This window comes from Delphinus delphis, chromosome 20 (genome assembly GCF_949987515.2).
Source record: "Delphinus delphis chromosome 20, mDelDel1.2, whole genome shotgun sequence".
NCBI classification, from domain to species: domain Eukaryota; kingdom Metazoa; phylum Chordata; class Mammalia; order Artiodactyla; family Delphinidae; genus Delphinus; species Delphinus delphis.
In genome coordinates, this window is record NC_082702.1 from 35,647,901 (window position 1) to 35,674,169 (window position 26,269).

A 26,269-nucleotide genomic window follows, 5' to 3' on the forward strand; every position below is an offset into this window, starting at 1 on the left:
ACAAGGAGGCTATCACTTTAAGTGATAAAATAAAGCTGAGGAGATGGAGCATGTGGGGAGGCTCCTACCTGCACCTCTAGCACCATTCTAGTGTTCATTTTTCTACCAACTTTTCGGACCAAAATCTCCATCCCATACACTGACCATTCAAGTTCAAAGCATTATTGGACACATTCACTTTTGTATTCATACTGAATACTATATGAGCATTTGCTATCATAGTTAAAATTAATTGCATTTTTATATAAGTTTGAAATGAATTACATAAAGATTACCCATATTTTAAAAAACTGCACCCCACACGCCATTTTTAGGAATGTTCTCAGAAGATCCGTGCTCCCCACCGATAGCTACACCACTCCATCACTAGCTGCAAAGATTCAAGTTGCTTTCCTCTGGCCCTCTAAGCTGCCACCATCCACTCCACTATCTCAATTTCTCCCCACTCCTCCTCATTCCACTGTGTGACACAGCCACATCACTAGCAATAAAAGTCAATACTCAATTATAAGACTCGATATAGGCTCTTTCCTTAAAAGCCAATTGACAGAGAATAATTTCAAAGAAAAGCAGAGTGGGTTCAAAATAGCAAACCTGAAGTACCAACTTAAATTTTAGAATCCAGCGTACCAAGCAAGTTCTCCAGATGTCATGATTTTGCATAGATGTCCCAGAAGTAGACACTAAGCCATTCACTCTGTTTTCTGGGATTCCTAGCGTCTATCTGAATAGCAACAGATAGAGTGCAAGAAACAGAGAAACCAGAAAACCTTCAGTCTAATCTCACCTGTGGGATCTCATTAAAACAATGTAACTAGTCATAATCTCATAGGTCCATCTATAAATTGGAGAAAGTATCTATTTCACAGCATGGTTCTTTGCAGTAAATGACTTGATACATGACTCAGATACAGTAAACTAATTGGTTAATTAATAGTCAAGTCTTCAAACCCAGAATGACTGTGAAAATGAATAACTAGAAATAGAAAGATATAAATAAAAACAACCATTCACATCCTTCAGTAGTTTCCCAAGTGACACTAGAAAAATGTTCCAAAATTATTTGTAGTGTTTGTCTATACAAGTCATCACCCTTTTCAAAATATCTGCTACCAACATATCTGCTTCATAGAGCATAGACTCTGAGCTGAAGAGATGAGAGTCTGTACTGGGTTTCCTCTCTCAACACTCATCCACAAGGAGCCTTCTGGACCTGGCCCGAGTCTTCACAGATCTTCTCTTCCTTAAGGTTGTCCCTCCTATTATTCTACAGGTAAACATTTGCTGGACTTTTGCTCTTTATAGACAGGAAGAGATTGTTTGATTTATATATCATAACATCACATTAGTTGGAATTTTGTACTGCAGTTACTCAACAGCTCACAATAGGAAAGATGCACAAACATTTACTGAGCATGGCTTGTTATTATGTGTGAAACATGGTGGTAAAGAAATATGAGGAAAAAGAGTAGATGGGATAAGAAAGTAAAAAAAAAGAATAAAGAATGAATTTGGTTCCTACTATATCTACTGAAAATTTCAATGTCTTATAATTTATATCTTAAAAGTCATAGGGGGCTTCCCTGCTGGCGCAGTGGCTAAGAATCTGCCTGCCAATGCAGGGGACGTGGGTTCAAACCCTGGTCCAGGAAGATCCCACATGCCACGGAGCAACTAAGCCCGTGCACCACATCTACTGGGCCTATGAGCCACAACTACTGAAGCCCACGTGCCACAACTACTGAAGCCCGCACGCCTAGAGCCCGTGCTCTGCAATAAGAGAAGCCACCGCAATGAGAAGCCCGTACACTGCAACAAAGAGTAGCCCCTGCTCGCCGCAACTAGAGAGAGCCCGCGCACAGCAACAAAGACCCAACGCAGCAGCCATAAATAAATAAATAAAATCTATTAAAAAAAGTTAATTCTGCATTAAAAAAACGTCACAGGATTTGTATCTCCAGTATTGAAGTCTCCATTCTAATTTCTTAAATATGCATCTGTTGGATTTGCTATTCCTTTGCAGATTTACTTAAGATGCATTAGACAAAAGACCTCATTGAAAAAGAGTAGAATATACTTTGGAGAGTCATCTTCCTGCCACAATAAGAAGAAACTTCTTATTAACACAGTGTGGAGTGGTATTTGAAAAAACAGGCCCCTTGGGTTATGTTAACGTCAACTCTAATGATGGACGTTTTGGAAATAGACATTCTTATTCTAAAACAATGGATATGTTTTAGAAACTGCATCACCCTCGATAACCAGTATTCACGGATGCCCTATTTAAACTTTCCCATTTTATTCCAACAAATATCCTGCTTTTCTTCAATGCTAGTGTTCCTCTAACCTACAGTAGTATGTCTTAGAAATAAATCCTAAAGACGTCATCATTTTACTTTGTGGAGGTAAGGCTATGGATGCAAGGAAATTCCTACCTAGATGCTAAGCACTTTGGAGATCTAATTTAACCTACTGCACTCTGACCATGAACACAAACTTTGCCACCAGTTCACTCAATCAAGAGTAGTTTGCAGAGGTCAGAAGTTAACATAAGATGTCACTGGTGCAGTGGTTGAGAGTAGGTCAGAATGGACAACTGGATATTACTGTGTTGGAAAAGAGCACCCTTTCTGTATTGCTGCTACTGTTTATATTGAATTACAACTTTTACCTGAGTCATATGTTTACTCAATTATCACAGCCCAACTATTTACATTTCATACCAACATTTGGCACAAAATCCCATCTCTTGTGTGTATGTGTGTGTACATAAGACAGATTTTATTCTCAGCATACAAATATTATATGTACTTATACATTCATTCATTCATTTATTCATAAAGCACCTCCTACTCCCTCTTTCCAATCTCAACCCCATACTACGTACCTACAGAGACCCTCTGTCCCTGCTGAATTTCTGTTTCTTGTTTGCAATAAAGAACATCAGACTGTGATGTTCTAATATCAAGAATATTTTAAGGATTTTCAGAACCAAGCTCCCATTATCAAGGAGTCTTTTTCACTCCCCATGACTTCGGTGCCACATTGGAAGGGTGCAGATTAAAGTCTGGAGTGTACACAGGAGATACACTGATTATCTTAATAATCAGATAAAGATAAATAAGTTTCTTTTAAAAAAGTTATTCTGGACTATATTATTTCTAACACAATATTTGTGAAACCCCTGATGATTTTTCAAGAGAAAGACCCTTTTATTCCTAACTTCTCTGCTAGGCCAATTTATACATCCATCCTTAGTTTCTTCAACTGAAAAATGAGAACAATAAGATTGCCTTCTTTTAAAGTTTAAGGTAAATCCCAAATTAGGTAATGCACTGTAAATTTCCTTTTGCTTTTTAAAAGTGGTTTTACATGGAATATTTATCATTATTTGTAGAAGATACTCTGCCAAATATCTAGGTATTTTTAAACAACAATAACAAAATATTCGAAAGATTCTGCTATTTGGTGTCCATGTGGAGAGACATAAGGCTGTTTTCACCCAAAGGACGAAACAGATTCAGCCACCACAGTCATCCTCAGATACTTTAATTTATTTAGGGTCATATATAGAAATCTCAGATTCCAAATCTGTTGGTTCAAATAACATCCCATTTTCTGAGTATGTGTTTTGTTTTATAGTTTGTTCCACTCATGCCTTGAAAAGATAGCATCATAAAGCCAGAATCTCATGTGTAAATTTCTGCAGCCACAGAACCGAAAATAGATTTTTCTACAGTGAGTCCCAGAGAAAATTTGATCCATGATTAATTCTTTAATATTTATGTAATATCTTTGGAGAAATTCTAATTTTCTCCCTGAGTCATCAAAATAATCATTCATAATTGAGAACTCTAAATATGATATGATGGCAAAAATATGAGAAAATTGAATGCAGTTTTACATTTAAGAGATTAAATGTAAAATTTTAATTTTTATTTAATTTCAATAAAGGCTTAGTGACTGCTTCTTTTGGTCAAGTATGATGCTTAATGCTTGAACAAAGCCTCCTCTCTCAGACACACTGGCTATGACTTTCTCATTATTTACAATGAAAAGTAGCAAGCTCTGTAATAAAGTAATGCTTACATTGCAGTGAGTAAGGGTCCCCAGATGTGCCTGCAAAAGGGAAGGTGTGGTCAGAGATGACACCAAGAGGAGGCAGCATCTGTCTGGGGACAGGAAAAATGAGTAGCATTTTTCCAGGCAGAATATGTAGGGAGAGCATCCTCAGCAGGAAGAAATGCATGGAGAAAATCTTGAGTTTGGGTTTGTTTAGGAAACTAGACAATTAAAGGACCAGACTAGGTGTGGTGAGAGCAAAGTTCTGACAGATAAGCAACCTATCATTTCTTCCCCATCCCTTCTTTCATTTTGTCTCTTCCATCCTTCTTTCCTTCACTCTTTATTGAATATCTCTCATGTACAAGGCATTGTGTTAGTTGCCAAGACAGACATGGCCTTGGCTGCTCTCATGTAACTGAGTCTATATCTGGAGAAAGACAATGAAAGAAAATAAGATTTTGTAAAGTTAACGGTGATGTATTCATGAAGAAGAAAAGAAAAGGGATGAGATGTATAGAATATTATTAAAATATGCCTATCAAAAGAAACAGCAAATATGAAAAGCCTGAGTTAGGAAGATATTCAGTATGTTTGAAGACTTTAACAAAGGATAGTATTGTTGAAGTTCAAGATTCAGTGCAGGGAGAGCATCAAGGGGTACATCAGGAAGGACCTTGGAAACTGTGCTGAGGAATTCATTTTTTCACTTGTAGGAGATGGGAAGCCACTTGAAAAAATACAGCAGGAGAGTGATATGACCTAAACCACAGCCAGATTCCATAGAACTTTCTGTGATGTAGAAATGTGCTCTGTGCTGTCCAAGATGGCAACCACTAGCTCTATGTGACTATTTAGCCCTTGAAATCTAGCTAGTGTGATTGAGGGATTGAAATTGTTATTGTATTTAATTTAAATTCATTTTATTTGCATTCAAAGAGCCACATGTGGCTAGTGGCTACTGTATCAGCAGAGATCTAAACTGAGTTAGAGGTCACTTTGGCACCTGTGTGGATATCAAATGGCGGGAGATGGGCAAATGGGGCTGTTTGTAACTGCTCACATGAGAGATGATGGTGTTCCAGCTTAGGAACTAAAATAAATAGGACATGGTTATTATTTGGATGTGGGAAGTAAAGGACATTAAGGAATCTTGAAGAAACACCCTTATGGAAGGCTCATAACCTCTTCTATTAATCTACATTGCTTTCAAATTAGACATCAATTCTCTTTTGTCTTCTTTTAACCATATTTATCTAATTAATCACCAAATACACCAAACTGGTCAAAAACTTCACATAAAGATTAGCAAACTATAATTAAATATTTCTTTCCAGAAACGTAATCTGGAATTTACAGGAGCTATGTGATATTTCTCTCTGGTGTGTGCTTTTTATTATGGGAGATTAGGAGTTATGAGGATAAACTCTTTTACACCCATGATGACCTTGACCCTCACTGTTCACCCTCAAGTGACAGGAATCCCAACCAACTCCCATGAATCTCTGTAGGCTCACAGTGACTTAAGGATGTCAGGGGAAATCTAGCAGTGAAGAGTATCCTTTAACTGCCTTAGATATCTTTTGGGGGCTGTCAATCATGCCAATAATGACTTTTCTCTATAAGAAAGGACATTCAAAGTTGAATGCTACATGGACAATAAAACAGAGATGGTGTGAGACAGAAAAACAAATCACTGTGTAGCAGTATGGGCCATAGGGCCACATGCAGAATTAAGATTTAATAATATATTCAATGTATTTATTGTGGCCTTCCTGATTTTCAGCCTCTCTGCTAAGCCCTGTATATTAATTTCTTAGTTAATCCTCTCTTTAAATTACTTGTGTAGCCCACATAAAATGTCTTGACTCTCAGTGTTTGTAGTTGTAAAATGAAGATAATATACATTTTTCCCCAGTCATTAAGTTAGTGAGATAATAAGTATAATATCCTGGCCACAGTATCTGACACTTAATAAATTCTTAGTCAAGAATAGCTTCTTGAATAGCTATCAGAAAGGTGGTATTTGATTATACGTTTGTCCCATTTTTGTCAAAACCATTTATTATATGGAAAAATAAGTGTTTACGGAAAACATGCACATGAAGAAATAATAAAAGAGTAGTGCACAGCTATATTGAAGCAGGATTTTTGAAAATGTCAAAAGTTATATACACTTAGAAATTTTAATTGGACATTCAGGCTCAGTAAATGCAAAAGACATATGGTAAGTGCTGGGAATTAAGAGATAAACAAGATGTGGCCTCTTAACTCTTAAGAACTAGAAATGCATTTATACTGAAATAGTTTGCTTGTCTATCACAACAGAAATAACACAAGCACACCGTTTCAGTATTCAACCAGATGTAATCTTTCTAGGGCGACAAAAGTATTTAAGGTGACCATCCCAAACTTGACTTGGATCCTGAGGCCCATTTTTAGGAACTTCAACTAAGCCTATTCCATTCCCCAGCAAACTGACTTCAAACACACAGGAGAGAGCTAATAAACGTTTGATAGATGGATGGAAATGGCACGTCTCCATTTTTAACACATTCTCTTCTTAAATATGCAATATTATGTTTTCTTCTGCAACACTAAGTCAAATCTGATTGTCCTTTATCAAAAGCAAGGTTGTATAACATATTGTGTCAAATCGGAATGTAGAAATATAAGGAAAAATAAAGGTTTGGTTGAAAAGACTCCCATAAATATTTGAACATAAGACAAGAGTACCAGTCTCCCTTTGTTGGGATGCAAAATAGGGGATTTATTTTGCCTTATGAGTGTAATAATGTTAGATAACACTGCTCAGCCTACACAATCAGCTTTGTTTCTCTCAGAATATAAACATTATTATTAAGTTTTGTACCCTAGAGGGAACAGACTTCACCAATCAGAAATAAATAAATAAATAAAAACTTTTAAAATCCCAGATCAGCCCTTTTTTTCTTTCAAGCTTCTTATGCTATTTTTCCATCTTAGATCACTTGTTTTAAAATAGTTGATCAATACATGCAATGTGAAAATTTTTTTAACATCTTTATTGGAGCATAATTGCTTTACAATGTTGTGTTAGTTTCTGCTGTATAACAGAGAAAATCAGCTATATGTATACATATATCCCCCTATCACCTCCCTCTTGTGTCTCTCTCCCTCCCTCCCTATCCCAACCCTCTAAGTGGTCACAAAGCACTGAGCTGATCTCCCTGTGCTATGCAGCTGCTTCCCACTAGCTATCTATTTTACATTTGGTAGTGTATATATGTCAATGCCACTCTCTCACTTAGTCCCAGCTTACCCTTCCCCCTCCCTGTGTCCTCAAGTCCATTCTATACATCTGCATCTTTATTCCTGTCCTGCCCCTAGGTTCATCAGAACCTTTTTTTTCTCTTTCTACGTTCCATAAATATGTGTCACCATATGGTATTTCTTTTTTTCTTTCTGACGTACTCCACACTGTATGACAGACTCTAGGTCCATCCACCTCACTACAAATAACTCAATTTCGTTTCTTTTTATGGCTGAGTAATATTCCATTGTATATATGTGCCACATCTTCTGTATCCATTCATCTGTCGATGGACACCTAGGTTGCTTCCATGTCTTGGTATTGTAAACAGAGCTGCAATGAACACTGTGGTACATGACTCTTTTTGAATTATGGGTTTTTCAGGGTATATGCCCAGTAGTGGGATTGCTGGGTCATACGGTAGTTCTATTATTAGTTTTTAAGAAACCTCCATACTGTTCTCCATAGTGGCTGTATCAATTTAATTCCCACCAACAGTGCAAGAGGATTCCCTTTACTCCACACCCTCTCCAGCATTTATGGTTTGTAGATTTTTTGATGATGGCCGTTCTGACCGGTGTGAAATGATACCTAATTGTAGTTTTGATTTGCACTTCTCTGATGATTAGTGATGTTGAGTATCCTTTCATGTGTTTGTTGGCAATCTGTATATCTTCTTTGAAGAAATGTCTATTTAGATCTTCTGCCCATTTTTGAATTGGGTTGTTTGTTTTTTTGATACTGAGCTGCATGAGCAGTTTCTATATTTGGGAGATTAATCCTTTGTCAGTTGCTTCATTTGCAAATATTTTCTCCCATTCTGAGGGTTGTCTTTTGGTCTTGTTTATGGTTTCCTTTGCTGTGCAAAAGCTTTGAAGTTTCATTAGGTTCCATTTGTTTATTTTTGTTTTTATTTCCATTACTCTAGGAGGTGGGTCAAAAAGGATCTTGCTGTGATTTATGTCAAAGAGTGTTCTTCCAATGTTTACCTGTAAGAGTTTTATAGTGTCTGGCCTTCCATTTAGGTCTTTAATCCATTTTGAGTTTATTTTTGTGTATGATGTTAGGAAGTATTCTAATTTCATTCTTTTACATGTAGCTGTCCAGTTTTCCCAGCACCACTGAATTCTCTTAACTTTTGCTTGTCTGTAAAGGTTTTAATTGCTCCATAGAATCTGAATGAGATCCCTGCTGGGTAGAGTAATCTTGCTTGTAGGGTTTTCCCTTTCACCACTTAAATATGTCCTGCCACTCCCTTCTGGCTTGCAGAGTTTCTGCTGAAAGATCAGTTGTTAGCCTTATGGGGGTTCCCTTGTATGTCATTTGTTGCTTTTCCCTTGCTGCTTTTAATATTTTTTTCTTTTTATTTAATTTTTGATAGCTTGATTAATATGTGCCTTGACGTGTTTCTCCTCATATTTGTCCTGTATGGGACTCTCTGCACTTCCTGGACTTGATTGACTATTTCCTTTCCAATGTTAGGGACCTTTTCAACTATAATCTCTTCAAACATTTTGTCAGACCCTTTCTTTTTCTCTTTTTCTTCTGGGACCCCTATAATTTGAATGTTGGTGCATTTAATGTTGTACCAGAGGTCTCTGAGACTGTCCTCAATTCTTTTCATTCTTTTTTCTTTATTCTGCTCTGCGGTAGCTATTTCCACTGTTTTGTCTTCCAGGTCACTTATCCATTCTCCTTCCTCATTTATTCTGCTATTGATTCCTTCTAGACAGTTTTTCATTTCATTTATTGTGTTGTTCATCCTTGTTTGTTTGCTCTTTACTTCTTCTAGGTCCTTGTTAAACGTTTCTTGTATTTTCTCCATTCTATTTCCAAGATTTTGGATCATCTTTACTATCATTATTCTGAATTCTTTTTCAGGTAGACTGCCTATTTCCTCTTCATTTATTTGGTCTGGTGGGTTTTTACCTTGCTTCTTCATTTGTTGCTTATTTTTCTGTCTTTCCATTTTGCTTAACTTACTGTGTTTGGGGTCTCCTTTTCTCAGGCTGCACGTTCATGGTTCCCGTTGTTTTTGGTGTCTGCCCCCAGTGAGTAAGGTTGGTTCAGTGGCTTGTGTAGATTTCCTGGTGGAGGGCACTGGTGCCCGTGTTCTGGTGGGTGGGGCTGGATCTTGTCTTTCTGGTGGGCAGGGCTGCACCCAGTGCTGTGTTTCGGGATGTCTGTGAACTTAGTATGATTTTAGGCTGCGTCTCTGCTGAAGGGTGGGGTTGTGTTCCTGTCTTGCTAGTTGTTTGGCATGGGGCATCCAACATTGGAGCTTGGTGGCTGTTGGGTGGAGCTGGGTCTTAGCATTGAGATGGAGAATGCTGGGAGAGCTCTTGCCGATTGGTATTACATGGGTCTCGGTGGTCTCTGGTGGTCCAGTGTCCTGAACTTGGCTCTCCCACCTCAGAGGTTCAGGCCTGACACCAGGCCCGAGCACCAGGACCCTGTCAGCCACATAGTTTGGGCAGCCATCCTGTCACGGAGTTGCCTGAGGGCCGGCCATCCTGTCGGGGGCTCCTCTCCTTGGGTCCCGGAGACGCCTGAGGGGTGGCCTCCTGTCAGGGGCTTCCCAGTCAGGTGCAGTCACCTGAGGGCCAGGCGTTGGGTCTGAGTCATGTGGGGCACTGGGCACTAACCTTCTCTGCTCCAGGGTGCAGCATTGGGAGGTTCAGCCAGTGTCTGAGACCCAAGTTACGGCTTCCATCAGGTTTATATCTGAGCCCCAGGTTTATGACTTTAGGATTCTTTCAACTTTTTTTCTTTTTCTCTGTGCTCAGTCTACTTCCACTTGCTCATAGGGGGACTGCATTCAGAGGCCTCTCCTCCTGGACTTCAGACCAGAGTTTCTCATCAGTTTGATAATTTTTGATTATTGTTAGTCAGGTTTACCGTACCACACTGGTTAACATTTCAGCTAAATCAATTTGTCGCTTTAGCATTTGCATCTAAAAATGTAGAACAAATATATATTTGCCTAAGAGAAGACACTGTAGTTTGGAGGTAACGTGGGTTTGGAGCTAGATGACTAGCAGCGTGAAGTTGGGCAAATTACTCCACCAGTAAAGAGGTTCCGTGCACTTGTCCGTGATGGACATACTCGGGGCAGATTTCCCTTTAAGGAAGGATGCCAGAGCTGTAGGGTGAGCAGGCAGGGGAGACCCTCTAGATAGCAGGTCCTTAGAATCTGCCTCTTTTGCAGAAATTGTCCTCTCCAGGAGTTACCTGGAGATTAAGCCAGCAGAGGGATAAAGGCCCTACCATTCTGGCAGGACACAGGACTCCTCTGATGATCAATACTCATCCCACTGGGTTGGGCCAAGGCTTTGCTGGGATCGCACTGCAGTTTTACTGTTCCCTAAGTCTGCCTGCTTCTGTCCCCTTCCAGTCACAGGTGCTGCCCTCTAACAAACAGCTTGCACTTCAAACTCTATCTACTGCCCAGGAAAACAACCTGCAACAAATGTGTTTAATGGGGATAAGAATACAGGTAATTCATAGAGTTCCTGTAATACAGTTTAAATGAGACATATGTGAAGGGCACTGTGCTAAAACACTAAATAGGCATGACTGAAGAGCCACAAAAAATTTCCAGTATTACTCATTAAATATCTACTCTTGGGCTTCCCTGGTGGCGCAGTGATTGAGAGTCCGCCTGCCGATGCAGGGGACACGGGTTCGTGCCCCGGTCAGGGAAGATCCCACATGCCGCGGAGTGGCTGGGCCCGTGAGCCACGGCCGCTGAGCCTGCACGTCCGGAGCCTATGCTCCGCAACGAGAGAGGCCACGAACAGTGAGAGGCCCGCGTACCACAAAAAAAAAAATTAATAATAATAATAAATAATCTACTCTCGTATTGGAGAATGCATGTTAGAGTTTGTTGAACATACTCCAGCAAGTCTGTTCCGAGTGCAATTCTATTTCATGCCACTTCATGCTTTCAGAGAGAGAAATGCTGCTGTGCAAGTCAGCGGTTTTGCCAAGGCATTGAACTGCAGAGGCCAGAGTCTGGCTAAGGCAATCACCAGCCTCAGTTCCAAAAAGCCTGTATCATAGTCATCACCGAGGCCTGGAGAACGGAAAGGGCAGGTAGAAATACAGGGTATTATGAGAAATTCATGCAAGAAACAAATATATTCCCCAGTCCAAGAGAGTAAGCATCTCAGTCTTTTTCAGGATGTCCTTTCACAGTGTGTATGGTAGTTATGGTGATTTTCCCCAAAGCTACACTAAATGAAGCCAGATTTTTCTGGCTGACTCAACGTAAGTGCACACTGTCAGGTGCCCCATGAGAACTAACGTCCCAGGGGTTCTAAGGCAAGCGTGGGGGACATCAACCCCATCATATACAGCTGGATTCTAATAAAAGAATTTCTTTGACTACTCCAAGTTTAAAAAATATTTTTAAAATCTTACCTTTAGGGAGTTTGCTAGACAGAATAAGATCCTGGAATTAACTTACTGATGAAAATCCAAGCTCTTACCAGTCTATTGTAGGAGATGACAAACTCTTTGATAAAGTAAATATCTTAGGCTTTGCAGGTCATACTGTCTCTGTCACAACTATTCCAATGCAGAGTGGCTGTGTTCCAATAAAACTTTATTTTTAAAAAATGTGGGAGGCCAGATTCTGCACACAGGCTACAGTTTGCTGACTTCTGGCCTCATGCAATAGACTTAAAGTATTCACTAGTCATGGGTCCTTCCTTAAGTAGGTTCTATGGAAAGGAAAAGGGGGCAACGTATATTCTACTACACAAATAGGAATAAGTGTCATGATGTTTGCAATGCTCTGCAATGCTTGATGCATTAGAATCTAGAGTACAGACCAGCACAGAAGCCTGAATGTCCTTTACATCAAATGTTTCAGATTCTCTGAAAAATTACAGAAAGCTCAAAGGCTAAATCTCTCCTTCTTAAAGAGTGCAAAGCCCCTGAGCCAAGTAACTCATCTATGAAATCCTGGTGCAAAGAAACTTGAGTTCAAATTGATCTGGCTGCCCTGTCTTTAGTCCCAGTGATGTTCCTTAGAGCCCAGTTAGGGAGATGCTGCTCTTGGAGAAGGGCAGTGTATATTCTAGTTTCCAAATTTAACAGGAATTAATGCACTTTTATATTATAAAAACTATTTTGCTGTGGCAAATTTATAGGAAGATACAATGTTGAGCCAACTGCAAGGAAAGATGCTGTTTAGAGCCACTAATAATGAAATAAAGCCCTTAGTTATGAATCAGTTATATATTTCACTGAACTCCAACTGTTTCTTTCTCACTGTTTAATTTCATTCTAGCTTTTGTTATTATGCCTAAAGAAACCATTTTAACATTTTCTCCCATGCACTTCGAGTATCAAAAATTCCATCTACAAGTTTTCAACTTTTGCCTCTAATTGCTCTACTGGTTGCTCTAACTGCTTTAATAAATAATATTATCTGAGTTCTGCTAGTCCCAGAATTCTAAAGTCCCTGCATCACATATTATTTATTATTCCTTTAAGGGAAAAAAGGAGTCTTTTTTCTACCCAAAGCTTCTCTTTATAGTGAGAGAGAAGGAGGAGGGAGGAAGGGAGGGAGGGAATAAAAAATGAGAGAAAATTATATACATACAGTCCACCCTCCAGATTAATACTAGGTTCTCTAGAGTGTGAGATATTTCCACTTTAACATCACTGGATATCTGTGGTTGCTTCTACTGCAATTCCTTAGACAACTAGGAGACCTCTTCCTCTATGTGACCCTGAAGTTCCATAATCTAGTTTTGTTTATCATTTTCAGATAGCCTTAAAGGTTAGTTAGATAAATGTAAAAGACTTGAATTTAACATGGCTATTTAACCAGCCTCCTTACTATAGAACAAGGTCCATGAGGGCAGAGGATCTGTCTTTATAGAAATTCCTTAGGATACCATAGATTAGATAGATATAGATATAGATATAAATATATAGATATGGATATAGACAAGTCATATGTGCCATAGAATATGATATATAGTATATATAACATGTTATATATATATATATAGTAATGTGAATGAATGGCCATGTGACTAAATGAATATATGACTTAATACTAATCACTATTAGTTGAATTAGCAGTACAGTGAGTGTTTTGGGGAAATGACTTGGAAAAGCTGGTACTGTCGAACTGGGAGACAAATTTTAACTGGCTAAGAGTGCACAGGAACTAAGTGACCAAGTTTTAATTGTTTTAAAAAGACTCAGTCCGTGTACTAGACCCTTGTACGCTGTTGGTAGGAATGCAAAGTGGTGCAGCAGCTACAGAAAACAGTATGAAAGTTCCTAAAAAAATTAAAATAGAACTACCATATAATTCAGCAATCTCACTTCAGGGCATTTATTCAAACTAACTGAAATCATATTAGCACTCCTACATTCATTGCAGCATTATTCACAATAGCCAAGATGTGGAAACAACCTAAATGTCCATCGACAGATGAATGGATAAAGAAAATGTGGTGTATAGACAGAATGGAGTATTATTCAGCCTTAAAACGAAGAAAATTCTGTAATGTGCGGCAACATCCATGAGCCTGGAGGACATTTTGCTAAGTACAAGAAACCAGCCACAGAAGGATATTATAGCATGATTCCACTTACATGAGGTATCTAAAATAGTCAGCCATGGAAGCATAGAATGGTGGTTGCCAGGGGCTGGGAGAAGGGAGGAATGAGAAGTTGCTAATCAATGGCTATAAAGTTTCAGTTACGCAAGACAAATAAGTTTTAGGGATGTGCTGTATAACATTGTGCTTGCAGTTAACAGTACCGTGCTGTACACTTAGAAATCTGTTAAAAGGGTAGATCTCATGTAAAGTGTTCTTATCACAATTAAAAACAACAACAACAAAAAGACAAAGTCTCTGGGGGATTATTGCAAGATTGAGGAGAGAGTCAATGGATACACAGTTTATGCGCCAAACAATTGCCAGGTTTTCTACAGTATGAAGCATTTTCACTGTAGCATCATTGGACATCAGGACTATAAGAAGTGTTTTCAGGAAAAGAGCTCATTAACAGCAAGCCTGGTGACTGAGGCGAATTATAAAAATGCCAGAATACAAGTAGGAAAAAGAAAAAGCAGTGTCTTGTGTTGAGTGGGCACTTACATTCAAGAGAGGAATTAGGGCAACAGAGCACTGTGGCCGCCATGGTCATGTGTCAGCCTGCTTCACCTGCTGAATGGCCATTATTCCCACTTTTAATTTAAGCAGCTCATGTAGTCTTACTCACGGAGAATGCTTTGCAAAAAATAAATAGGAAGCAACTATCTAAAAAAACAGTCACATGCCACTCAAAGCCATGGTGAAATCAAATATACACTTGACATGACTTTATTGAGAGGAAAAAAATGAGCCATAGCAGGTTTACATGAAAGCACTGACCTGTATTTAACACTTACTCTGTGCTAGGAAGTTTCACCTTAAGGATAAACAATTTGCTCCCTCAAATGCCATTTCAGAGTGTCTATCACAAAGTACCGACTCAGTAAACATTAGCTGTCATCATCCTACACACCTCGTGCAAAATACCAGAACGTAGCAAAGCATGCACAGACATAGTCATCAGTGGTAAGAAGAAACCCGGGTTTAAACCCTGGCCCCATACCCCTGCTATGTCAACATGCACAGGAAGCACCTTTTCAGAGCCTCAGTCTCCTCCATAACGCTGGAATCATACTGACTACTTCATAGGTGTCTTTTGTGAGAGTTAAGTGAAATGATACATAATAGAAACTTAGCACAATGTCTCATTCATCAAATAACAATAACGTTGTTTTTTCCTTTACCTCCCTGATCACAATTTGGTTCACAACCGATAGTAACAAACCCATACAAAGGGGCTAGACTGATGAGAAAGGAACACTCCACCCATACTCTGGTTAATTCCACAGACCTGATGTCTGTATGCTCCTTTTTCCTGGTATGCATCCTGGACTGAATGAGACCATTTAGAGAATGAATAGTTTATTATTTCAATTAAATCGGTCCTGCTAATTCAATGCAGTCTTGTTTATAATAGCCAAGATATGGAAACAACCTAAGTGTCCATCTACGGATGAATGGGTAAAGAAGATGCCACACAAACATGTACACGCACACAACGGAATATTAGTCATCAAAAAAGAATGAAATCCTGCCACTTGTGAAAACACAGACCGTGAAGGTATTATGATTCGTGAAATAAGTCAGAGAAAGATAAATACTGTATGATTTTACTCATATGTGTCAACTGAGACAAGCTAATGAACAAACAAAATAAAATAAAAACAAATTCATAAATACAGAGAATAGATTAGTAGCTACCAAGAAGGGAACAGGGTTGAGGAGGTGAAATGGATGAAGGGGATCTGCTGTATGGTGATGGATGGTGACTAGACTTGTGGTGGTGCTCTCTCTGTAGTGTAGGCAGATGTTGAACTATAATGCTGTACACCTGCAAATTATATAATTAAAAATAAACAAACACATAAAAGAAGATTTTGAGGAAAAAAATTGGTCCTGCTAAGCCATCACATCACATAGAGACACAGTTTGAGTCACAGAGATCATAGGGAAAGAAAGGGAGTGTGACAAAGGAACAGAAAGCAGGCATTGCACTGCCAGAAAAAAAAAAAAAAAAATGTATGCACCACAGTTCCATTCTTGACTATTTGTATGACAGTGGGCAAGTTAGTCTTTTCACCCTCGGTTTTCTCATCTGTTAAGAGAGTACACATATTATCTCATAAAGGTGTTAGGAAATGAACTGAATACATTTAGCACATCCCTGCCACATAGTAAGCACTCACTGGTAACAATATCCATCACAGTAGCAAGGGCAAATTAGACTAAATGATGTTAATTGGACGATTTAGCATGTAACTGTTAAATAAAAAAATAACAGGTAATTCTGCACTGTCAGCAACCTTGAGTAGAAGGATCTCTGCTAAAATGACTACTAGGATTTTATTTTTATTTTATTTATTTATTTATTTGGAGCAGAGAAAGATTTATTGCAAGGTGAAATGAGTACTAGGTTTTTAATTTGCATTTAAGATATGAAATTTATGGTGGCTTTATTAGTTGGTAGTCTTAATAGCTCCAAAGATGATATTATCCCAAAATATAGATGAGGAAGCTGAGTCTCAGAGACTTCCAAGAGACCAGCTGTCTGACTGGAAAGTAGGAGTGACAGGATTTGAAATGCAGTCTGCTGTAGTTTCAAGATATGGCATCTTTTAAATAATTTACACAATCGTATTCTGTATTACTGAGAGGCATAAGGTACTGAAGAAAGTAGCACATGCTTAATTAATGTTCCTGGAAGGGAGACGGTAAGACCATGAAGTATGCCTCTGTGTCACTGTCTGTTTGCCCTGATGGGCTTATACAGACATAGGTATAGATACAGATATGTTTATACACATAGAAATAGGTTTAGTTTTAAGAATTTTAATATACATGATATTTTCAGCTTGACAATGTGCTCTCAAAAGAAGCTGAGTCTTAGAGGAAGTTGACCAACCAATTAATGACTGCATGTTTTAACATGGCAGATGCCACAATAAATGCCTATTTCTTGCTGGATGGCAAGGTAAACATTCCCCTAAAAGATGCGTACATTCTTGTTAGCATATAAAATACAACAGCCCTAAAGAGAAAATCATGCTTTGTTATTTGTTACTTGATAGTTCCCTGAATATCTGTGTCCTCTAGTTCTGTTTAAAAAGGTTAAATGGTTCTAAGTCTGTCTGCTAGACTTATAAGGAACTATGCACTGCTCTGGCTAGTCAGGAAATTTAATTTTCTAAACAAATTAACCAATTGTGCATCGATAGAGGAAAGCTGCTCTCCATAACCCAGTTGGGGGACAGGGGTTGGGGGAGGGACAACTGCAAAAATGCAGAACTGATACTGAAAAATGCAGTTGGTGATTCTTACATTCTAGATTCATTCCTATGGAGCCAGTCCACCTCCAGTCAGAATGGTGTGGGGCTCACTTTCTGAATAATGCATCAAAACCCTGTTGTAAATGATCTGAAACAGTAATCGCCCCTTCTTTGGGTGAAACCACATATGCCAAGGAACTAGCACTTGCCTGACATCTATCAGAGCTAGAGTATGCCTGTGTCATCAAGTGGTACTTTATCTGTCCATCCCTTCCTGGTAACACAGCCCCAGACCCCCTTTAGCTTGCCTGGAAACAAAATGCTTCCAAGTTGGGCAGTTGTTGCTAAGCAGCCTCAAGCTTCTTCTTCACCTGCCTTTTATGCCACCAGACAATTATAAAAAATAACAATAACAATAGCAATAACAACAACGATCAACTACAGTGATAATCATCACTGATTCCCTGTGAGCTGGAATGATTGTCAGTATATCTCCATTTTTACATCAGTCAATGGATAGATTATAAAATGGGCAAAAACAAGTGGGGAGCTATGAACCTGGATGTTTACCCACTTCTAACCAATCTGAGCTTAGTATTGGCATCAAAAGTTACTCAAACTTCATCTCCAGCTGATGAAGAACATGCTTCTGCACAGGAAGTCTGTTCCCGCTGGTACTATAGATTCCATGTTTTGGGTGTACATGGGATTGCCCTGATATCTGAATCCCCATTTGCCCTGAGGGTCCTCAGCTTGGCATGCTCCTGGCCCGCTATGGGTTCTTTGCTGACAAGAGTAGAAATCTTGACAAGTCAAATGCTAAACTGACCCCATGGCTGGTCTCTCAGGCCAATCTTGTTTACTTTCTTCATATTCTCTCTTATGCTTGAAGATGTGAAGAAAGTGGCAATTGCTCTGTTCTGTGTTCTTTCAGAAGAAATGGAGTAACAATGGAAAACGGGGCAGATTCATTCATTCAACAAGTACCACTGTCTCTATTTATATTAGAATTTCAGTATAAAGCCATTTCACAACTTCACTATTTAGTCAAAAAATGGATGCCCATGTAAATTTATTTTTCTGGATACTTCCTACCCTTGGATTCAATACTTGTCCCTTTGATAGATATGATTTTCTTAGCCAAATAGAGGCCATTCTGTGTGTCCACAACTTGTTGAGTTCCTTTACAACAGAGAATGGGCCACTGACCATTCCTCAAATCCCCTTCTTAGAGGTTGAGCTCTTTTGAAGAAAGGATTTTTTTTTTTTATATCCTTATGGGATACACTCTACTATCCTGAATTTAGAAATGACTTGTGTTAAAAACAACTTTTCCGGACCTGAAAATAATTCTTTTTTTGCCCAAACTCAAATTATTTGGGACACTGATTATTCTGCTGGGTTTCACCTCCAGCCTCATAGTTTCAGCACCCTTGGGAGTATTGGGAGTTTAATACACAGAAAAGAAGTGAATAAGTAAAGCTTTCATAAAGCTCACTTGTCTAGAGTTTCCCTGAATAAAGTAATTAGAAAGATATCTGCCGTAGGTCCCTGTAACTTAGAAATTGAATGACTGGGATATAAGCTGACATCTAACTCATAAATTAACTGGACAATTCTTTAAAACTGTATTCTTCTGTCTAGTTTTCTCTCTCTTTTTCAACAAACATTTCTAAAGCAATATTTGAAATCCACACTCAAACACATCATTAACTAACACTTCACCCTTGGAGACCAGTGGACAAGTTACAGATTTTCAGTGTTCTTTCAGAAGAAAGCTCTTTAGCCCGAGCATCTACTGTCATTTGGGTGACTGGCAAAGAGAAAAGATGTACACAGTTCAACAACAAGAAAAACCCAGAACTGAGCCTTATTTCTAAAACAAGGAAGAAAAACTTTAACAAGGGATTATATTTCTCATCCTGGAAAAAATTTTCAGCAGGGAAAGTATAAACAAAAGATATCTTTGAAATGACAGAGAAAGGTTTTGTCTAAAAGGCACCAATCCAAACATGCTGACCTATCAGAAATGCCCATAAAGTGGTAAAAAGATCATTTCAAAGCCAAACAGCGAACACAGAAATAAGACAGGGGGCCTCTTACTGTGTTGAGACAGTGATCTCATGCCTCTAAATTCTTATACATAATTCACTGTAACTGTCAAAGGAGAAAGAAAGAAAGAAAAAAAAAAACAGCAGTACTTTTCTAATGCTAGAAAAAAAAACCCACAAACAAGCAAAAACAATACCTTATAAAAGATCCACCCAAATGCACTGCAAAATATACTCGATTTGGCTTTTTCATGGAGCCCTCTGAAAGCTTAGCATCTTTCTTCATCTTGATATTCCTGGCTCTGGGCATTGTATGCAGCCCTTCGCAGGTGTGTGCAACACACACACACAAGCGCAGTACATGTTGACCAAAATTCCTTGGTCATGTGAACATAGTCTCAAAGGCAGCCACACAGACTGCATACGTAATTACATTTTGTACTGATCTGCTTGTCATGCACTATAGCCAGTTTTCCTTTCAAAAGAGAAATACCTTATAGGACTGGAGGTGATGTCGGGGTCACGAGCGGTCACTTGCCCAATCACGGAGTTGAGAGCAGCATTTTCATGAACTTCGAGGAGGTAAGTCGGTGAAGAGAAGACTGGAGGCTCATCTGCATCTTCGACAACAATTTTGACTGTTGCCGTGTCTTTAAAGGGCCCCCTGCTGCTGAAACGCGGGTCAGTGTGGACATTGGCTGCCTCTACCTTCAGTGTATAGGATCTTTTGGTCTCAAAATCCAGAGGCTGTTAAGAAATGACAAAGATGAATGTTTCTCACTAATGACCACAGCAGCGAGAACAAATGAGTGTAATGCTGATGGATGATCGTTATGTGCATTTAAGCCCATTTGTGAGCCTTAATGGGATCACTCTCCATTCCCCCAGATTCAACCTGTAAATTTTACAGGCATTTATTGATAGCTGTTTATTATACAAGCTCAGTGAATCTAATCTCCTACTGTTTTGTTTTGTTTTGCTCATTTCACTTGGAATTCACAAAATATTCACAGTCATGAATTGTGCCATCGAAATTTCACTTCAGACTCATAATAAAATTGTACTACTGAAGGCATGATCTGCATACCAATCAGCCAGTTAATCGGGCCTCTGCTCGTCAGAGATAAGGCAGCATCGAACATAATCTCTATCTGGGAAGGATATTTTATCATTTCTGCAACAGTGTGTGAAACGTAAAGAACTAGAAATAATCATTGTTTAGTCCATGGAGACATTATAAAGCACAATTTAGCACTAATCCCAACAAAGAGTGTTTTCTTATTTCACTTCCAGAGCATCACTGCTTTACTGATCATGTGGCTAAAATGAGGCTTATTATTTTTTAGGGCATTCTTAGAAGGTCTCTATTATATGAGTTCTGTGCTGTGAAGCAGGTGGGCATATAAAGAAATATGTATACAGACGCATATCTACCTGTGTTTATATTTAGGATAGATGATAGATAGATAGACAGACTGACAGACAGGTAGGTAACTAGGTCTGGTGGTGACTTCCACCAACCAGTTAAAAGCAATTTGAAATTACCTCATTGCACCATTACTGAAAATTTTTCTGACCTATTAATACCTCTTTCCTTAAAAGCCCCAGAGACTTAACTTAATGACCTATGTAAATAGAGGCAGGTAAAAGAACACAGTCCCCTTAAACAACCAGAAGGCCATCTGCATCAGAACCCTCACAGTCCAATTCTCTCAGCAAACATAATACTTCAGATGTCAAGGATGTATTTCTGTCAAGGTTCAAAGAGACAATTTAGATTTCCATGGCAATTCTTATAAGAAACTGAACTCTACATCTGCGGTGCAAATTTTAAAAAAATAAGCTGGAACACAAGCTAGCATTAGTGAACTCTTTCAGAACTCCTATACAAGCTTAAATATAGATTCTTATTTCAAAATTTTATGTTGATTCTTATATTTGAATTTCATTCTACTTGGACTTAGATTTTTTTGATATATTTTCTAATAAACAAGGCAGATACTCAATCCCCTGTCTATTCTGAAATTACTAAACACATGTACCCGTATGTACATGAATAGGCAATTCAACATCAACATTTTCACAATTTGCTAATCACCCCTACTGTAACAATTTTGTAATCTCAAATTCTTTACAAACGCTGTTAAGCATAAGAGATTATATTCTGCTTAATTCTTTGCCCAACTTAATGACAATCTATCAGAACACATCCTGGTGTCCTTGGGATTTTGTCAGACAAAAAAGAGGACCCATGAATTGCAGGAAAATGACTCCCTACAGATTGTTCTCTAGAGTAAAATACATGGGTTTTTTGGTGTCAAGATGTGTAGTATATGCTTCCAAGTTTATGAATAATGGTGAATAAAAATACAGCAAACAGCTAATTGCTTCAGTTTATAAAAGCACCTTATGGTAACAAAGAATAGCAGTTAATAATAACAAAAAAAATGACATTGGGATTCATTAGCCAAGGAAAATGTGTCTCTGGGTTAGTCAATAATTGACTCAAGTATAATTATACTGTACTGTATTTAACACACGAGTTTTTAAATACTTTGCAACTCTTAATACTGAGCTCCATCCAGGTTTAAAGTGAGTGTTACTCAGCAGAGTTAAAACAGATGCAGCCATTTTCTTTTCAAAATTGATTTTTAAAATTGATTTTGTATATAAAACTATATCCAGAAAATTCCAGGTTCTCACTTTCAATACCTCCCCAAAAGGGGATTTGAAGAGCATGGCCATTGGAAGCACATCCCTGGGTAACATGACAGAGAGAGTCAGATAGTAAGCTTGGAGTCATGTCATTGTAATGCTGATCAAGACAGAGGGCAAAATTATTGGCTCCTGACAATGTGACCTATTATCTATCTTATAATTCATGAATCAGCAAATCCGTTTTAAAATTAATTTGTACTACTTCATGGCAAGCATATAAAGAACAATGTTGAACAAAATACTCATGATGAAGATAAAAGGGTATTTCTCTTTGCAAATGCCCATGTCTGTAAAATACTGAACTGTGTTCTACACGTTTTTTAATGAATGTAGTTGTCACAATGAGAAATAAATATGGAAAATGTACAGAATTTTTCACATTTACCACACGCACACAAATGATCATGAGCAAAAGCAGTCACAGACTGCAATATGGAGAGACATACCATGCTCCTGGATTGGAAGAATCAATATTGTGAAAATGACTATACTACCCAAAGCAATCTACAGGTTCAATGCAATCCCTAACAAATTACCAGACACTTTTCACAGAATTAGAGCAAAAAATTATACAATTTGTAGGGAAACACAAAAGACCCTGAATAGCCAAAGCAATCTTGAGCTAAGAAAAAGGAGCTGGAGGAATCAGACTCCCAACTTCAGGCTATACTACAAAGCTACAGTAATCAAGACAGTATGGTATTGGCACAAAAACAGATCAATGGAACAGGATAGAAAGACCAGAAGTAAACCCACGTACATATGGTTACCTTATCTTTGATAAAGGAGGCAAGAATATACAATGGAGAAAAGACAGCCTCTTCAATTAGTGGTGCTGGGAAAACTGGACAGCTACTTGAAAAAGAATGAAATTAGAACACTCCCTAACACCATACACAAAAATAAACTCAAAATGGATTAAAGACCTAAATGTAAGGCCAAACACTATAAAACTTTTAGAGAAAACATAGGAAGAACACTCTTTGACATAAATCACAGCAAGATCCTTTTTGACCCACCTCCTAGAGTAATGGAAATTAAAAAAAATAAATAAACAAATGGAACCTAATGAAACTTCAAAGCTTTTGCACAGCAAAGGAAACCATAAACAAGACCAAAAGACAACCCTCAGAATGGGAGAAAACATTTGTAAACGAATCAACGGACAAAGGATTAATCTCCCAGATATATAAACAGCTCATGCAGCTCAATATTAAAAAAACAAACAACCCAATCCAAAAATGGGCAGAAGCCCTAAACAGACATTTCTCCAAAGAAGACATACAGATGGCCAAGAGGCACATGAACAGATGCTCAACATCACTAATTATCAGAAAAATGCAGATCAAAACTACAATGAGGTATCATCTCACATGAGTCAGAATGGCCATCATCAGAAAATCTACAAACAACAAATAATGGAGAGGGTGCAGAGAAAAGGGAAGCCTCTTGCACTATTGGTGGGAATGTAAATTGATTCAGCCACTTTGGAGAACAGTATGGATGTTCCTTAAAAAACTAAAAATAGGGGCTTCCCCGGTGGCGCAGTGGTTGAGAGTCCGCCTGCCGATGCAGGGGACACGGGTTTGTGCCCTGGTCTGGGAGGATCCCACATGCTGCGGAGCAGCTGGGCCCGTGAGCCATGGCTGTTGAGCCTGCGCGTCTGGAGCCTGTGCTCTGCAACGGGAGAGGCCACAGCAGTGAAAGGCCCATGTACCGCAAAAAAAAAAAAAAAAAACAACTGAAAATAGAACTACTGTATGACCCAGGAATCCCACTGCTGGGCATATACCATATTTTGGACATGTGTCCAAAAGACACATGTACCCCAATGTTCATTGCAGCACTATTTACAATAGCCAGGTTATGGAAACAACCTAAATGTCCATCAACATCTGAATGGATAAAGAAGATGTGGTACATATATGTAATGGAATATTATTCAGCCACAAAAAGAAATGAAATTGGATCATTCGGAGAGATGTGGATGGACCTTGAGTCTGTCATACAGAGTGAAGTAAGTCAGAAAGAGAAAAACAAATATCGTATATTAACTCATATATGTGAAATCTAGAAAAATGGTACAGATGAACCTATTTGCAGGGCAGGAATAGAAAGGCAGACGTAGAGAACAGACGTGTGGACGTGGAGGGGAAGGGAAGGGGAGGATGAATTGGGAGATTAGGTTTGACATAAATACACTACCATGTGTAAAACAGATAGCTAGTGGGACCTTGCTGTATAGCACAGGGAGCTGAGCTTGGTGCTATGTGATGGCCTACTTGGGTGGGATGGAGGCGGGGAGGGTGGTCCAAGAGGCAGGGGATATGTGTATGCATATGGCTGATTCACTTCACTTTGTGGCAGAAACTAACACAACATTGTAAAGCAATTATACTCCAATTTTTAAAAAGCCATATATTCTTTGTACTATTTATGGAGATGTTTCTTTCTCCAATGGTAGCGCCACACCCAGGAAAAAAGCAGAGATGAGCTTCGTTGACCACAATGCTTGGTCATTTGATCACAGTTAGAAGCATCTAATAATAGCAGGGTGGGCCCTGTCCTTCTGGTGCCAGAACTAGCCAGAATAACTGAAGCTGACTACTTTGTCTGTCTTTGAGTTTCCCTAAAAGCAGAGCCTGCAGTGAACACACAGGAAACTTGAATGCATTTTGCAGAGATATTCTAGGAAGCAGGAGATTAGAAATGGGGAGAGTTCTATAGAAAAGGATGAAAAGCCATTGAACTTGCCACCTCTATGGGCTTATGAGGATTATTCCCACTGAAAATCCTCTAAGGAATCATAAACAATATGCCTCACAATAATTTCTTCAGTGAATAGGAACTGTCCACCAATCTTTGTCCCTCATTGCTTAAAGGTTGCTTTCAGAGTGTTGGCTTTCCTACATAGGTGGATGCTCTGGACAAGAACTGAGCCAGTTCCTGCAGCTCATGGAAAAACACTGAAACACAGAGAGGAAAGAAATGATGGGTGAGATGGGAGGCTAGCACCACCATGGTCACTGTTCACCGAGGTTTAGCTGAAATATAAAGCAGGACTAGAAGATAGGATGTGCAAAAAGCACTCACTTTTGCACAGCTTAAGAAGGCAAACCTCCTCCAGTTGTAAGATTACGTCAGGGAGTCCACCCAACCCCTACCACCTTCAACATTCAAGTTTCAAAGAGGTATTCTGAAGACGAACAAAACCTTCCTGAGCTTACCTTTCTCAGTCTTATAATGCCATCCTGGGCCTGGGCATCAGAAGTGATTTCAAACAGTGCTGTTCCGTCTCCATCAATGATGTCATATGACGACTGTGCATTTTCACCAATATCCTGATCATTGGCCTTCACCCTCCCTATGGCAGTGCCAAGAACCACATCTTCTGGTACTGAGAAGTGATACAGACCTTAGGAAAGAGGAGAGACACTGAGCACTGCACATATTCCATTCTTCATTCATTCATCTAACAAATATGTGTTGGGCACCTCTTTTGCTCTGGCTACTTCTGTATAGATACTACCAATACAGTGATGGGAAAGACAAAAACATCCTTTCCACTGTGGAATGTACAGTCTTCTAAATGAGCCAGAGACAAATGTTCCCAGAAGAAGCAGTGATCTCTCTTTGAAACTCTTCTGAGTTATGGGACTTATTCAACCATATGTTTACCAAGTACATACTTGGAGCAGAGTTATATCAGGATATTAGTGAGTCTATGTGAACGTTCTTTCCAATTTGCTGTATAATCACATTGGCTGCCCTTGGGGATATTCATTGTTGCCCAACATAAAATATTAAGCTAATTTCAGCACAGATAGATGCAATGTGTAACACACTGAAAGTCACTTTTGAAGTTACCTTTATATTTACAGACTTATAGACCATTTTTGATAAAATCCAATTACCAAGCTTCTGCTGTGCCCTGCAGCAAGCTGTTCAGACACATGAAACACTCTTCTTGTTACTAAAATTCTCCTTGCTCTGAAGACCAAAAATCCTACCCTCAAAACTCTCTAGGCAAAATACAGTTACAGTGTATATGGCTTCCCCTATGGGGGCAGGAAAACGTGTCTAATTAGTGATATTAGTCCCATTTTTATTCAGATCACTTTGGCTGTTGTATTGGTGTCACTCACTTTCACTGGTGTAGGGGAAGTTGCCGGTACCCCAACCCCGTAACCCCTGGCCATTACCACTTCAGTCACACCTGCCTTACAGCCAACTGCCAACTCTTGCATTTCTTTG

General features: G+C 38.8%; 1 protein-coding gene across 1 annotated transcript in view; it reads right to left on the minus strand.

The window, feature by feature from the left end:
• Window positions 1–26,269, minus strand: part of CDH8 (cadherin 8) — a 379,689-nt gene that overhangs the window by 134,731 nt on the left and 218,689 nt on the right. Inside the window, exons 6-7 of the mRNA XM_060000736.1 lie at window positions 25,243–25,430; window positions 19,791–20,044 (exon numbers count right to left, since the gene is read on the minus strand). Coding sequence (XP_059856719.1) covers window positions 19,791–20,044; window positions 25,243–25,430 — 442 coding nt within the window. The remainder of the gene's footprint in view (window positions 1–19,790; window positions 20,045–25,242; window positions 25,431–26,269) is intronic.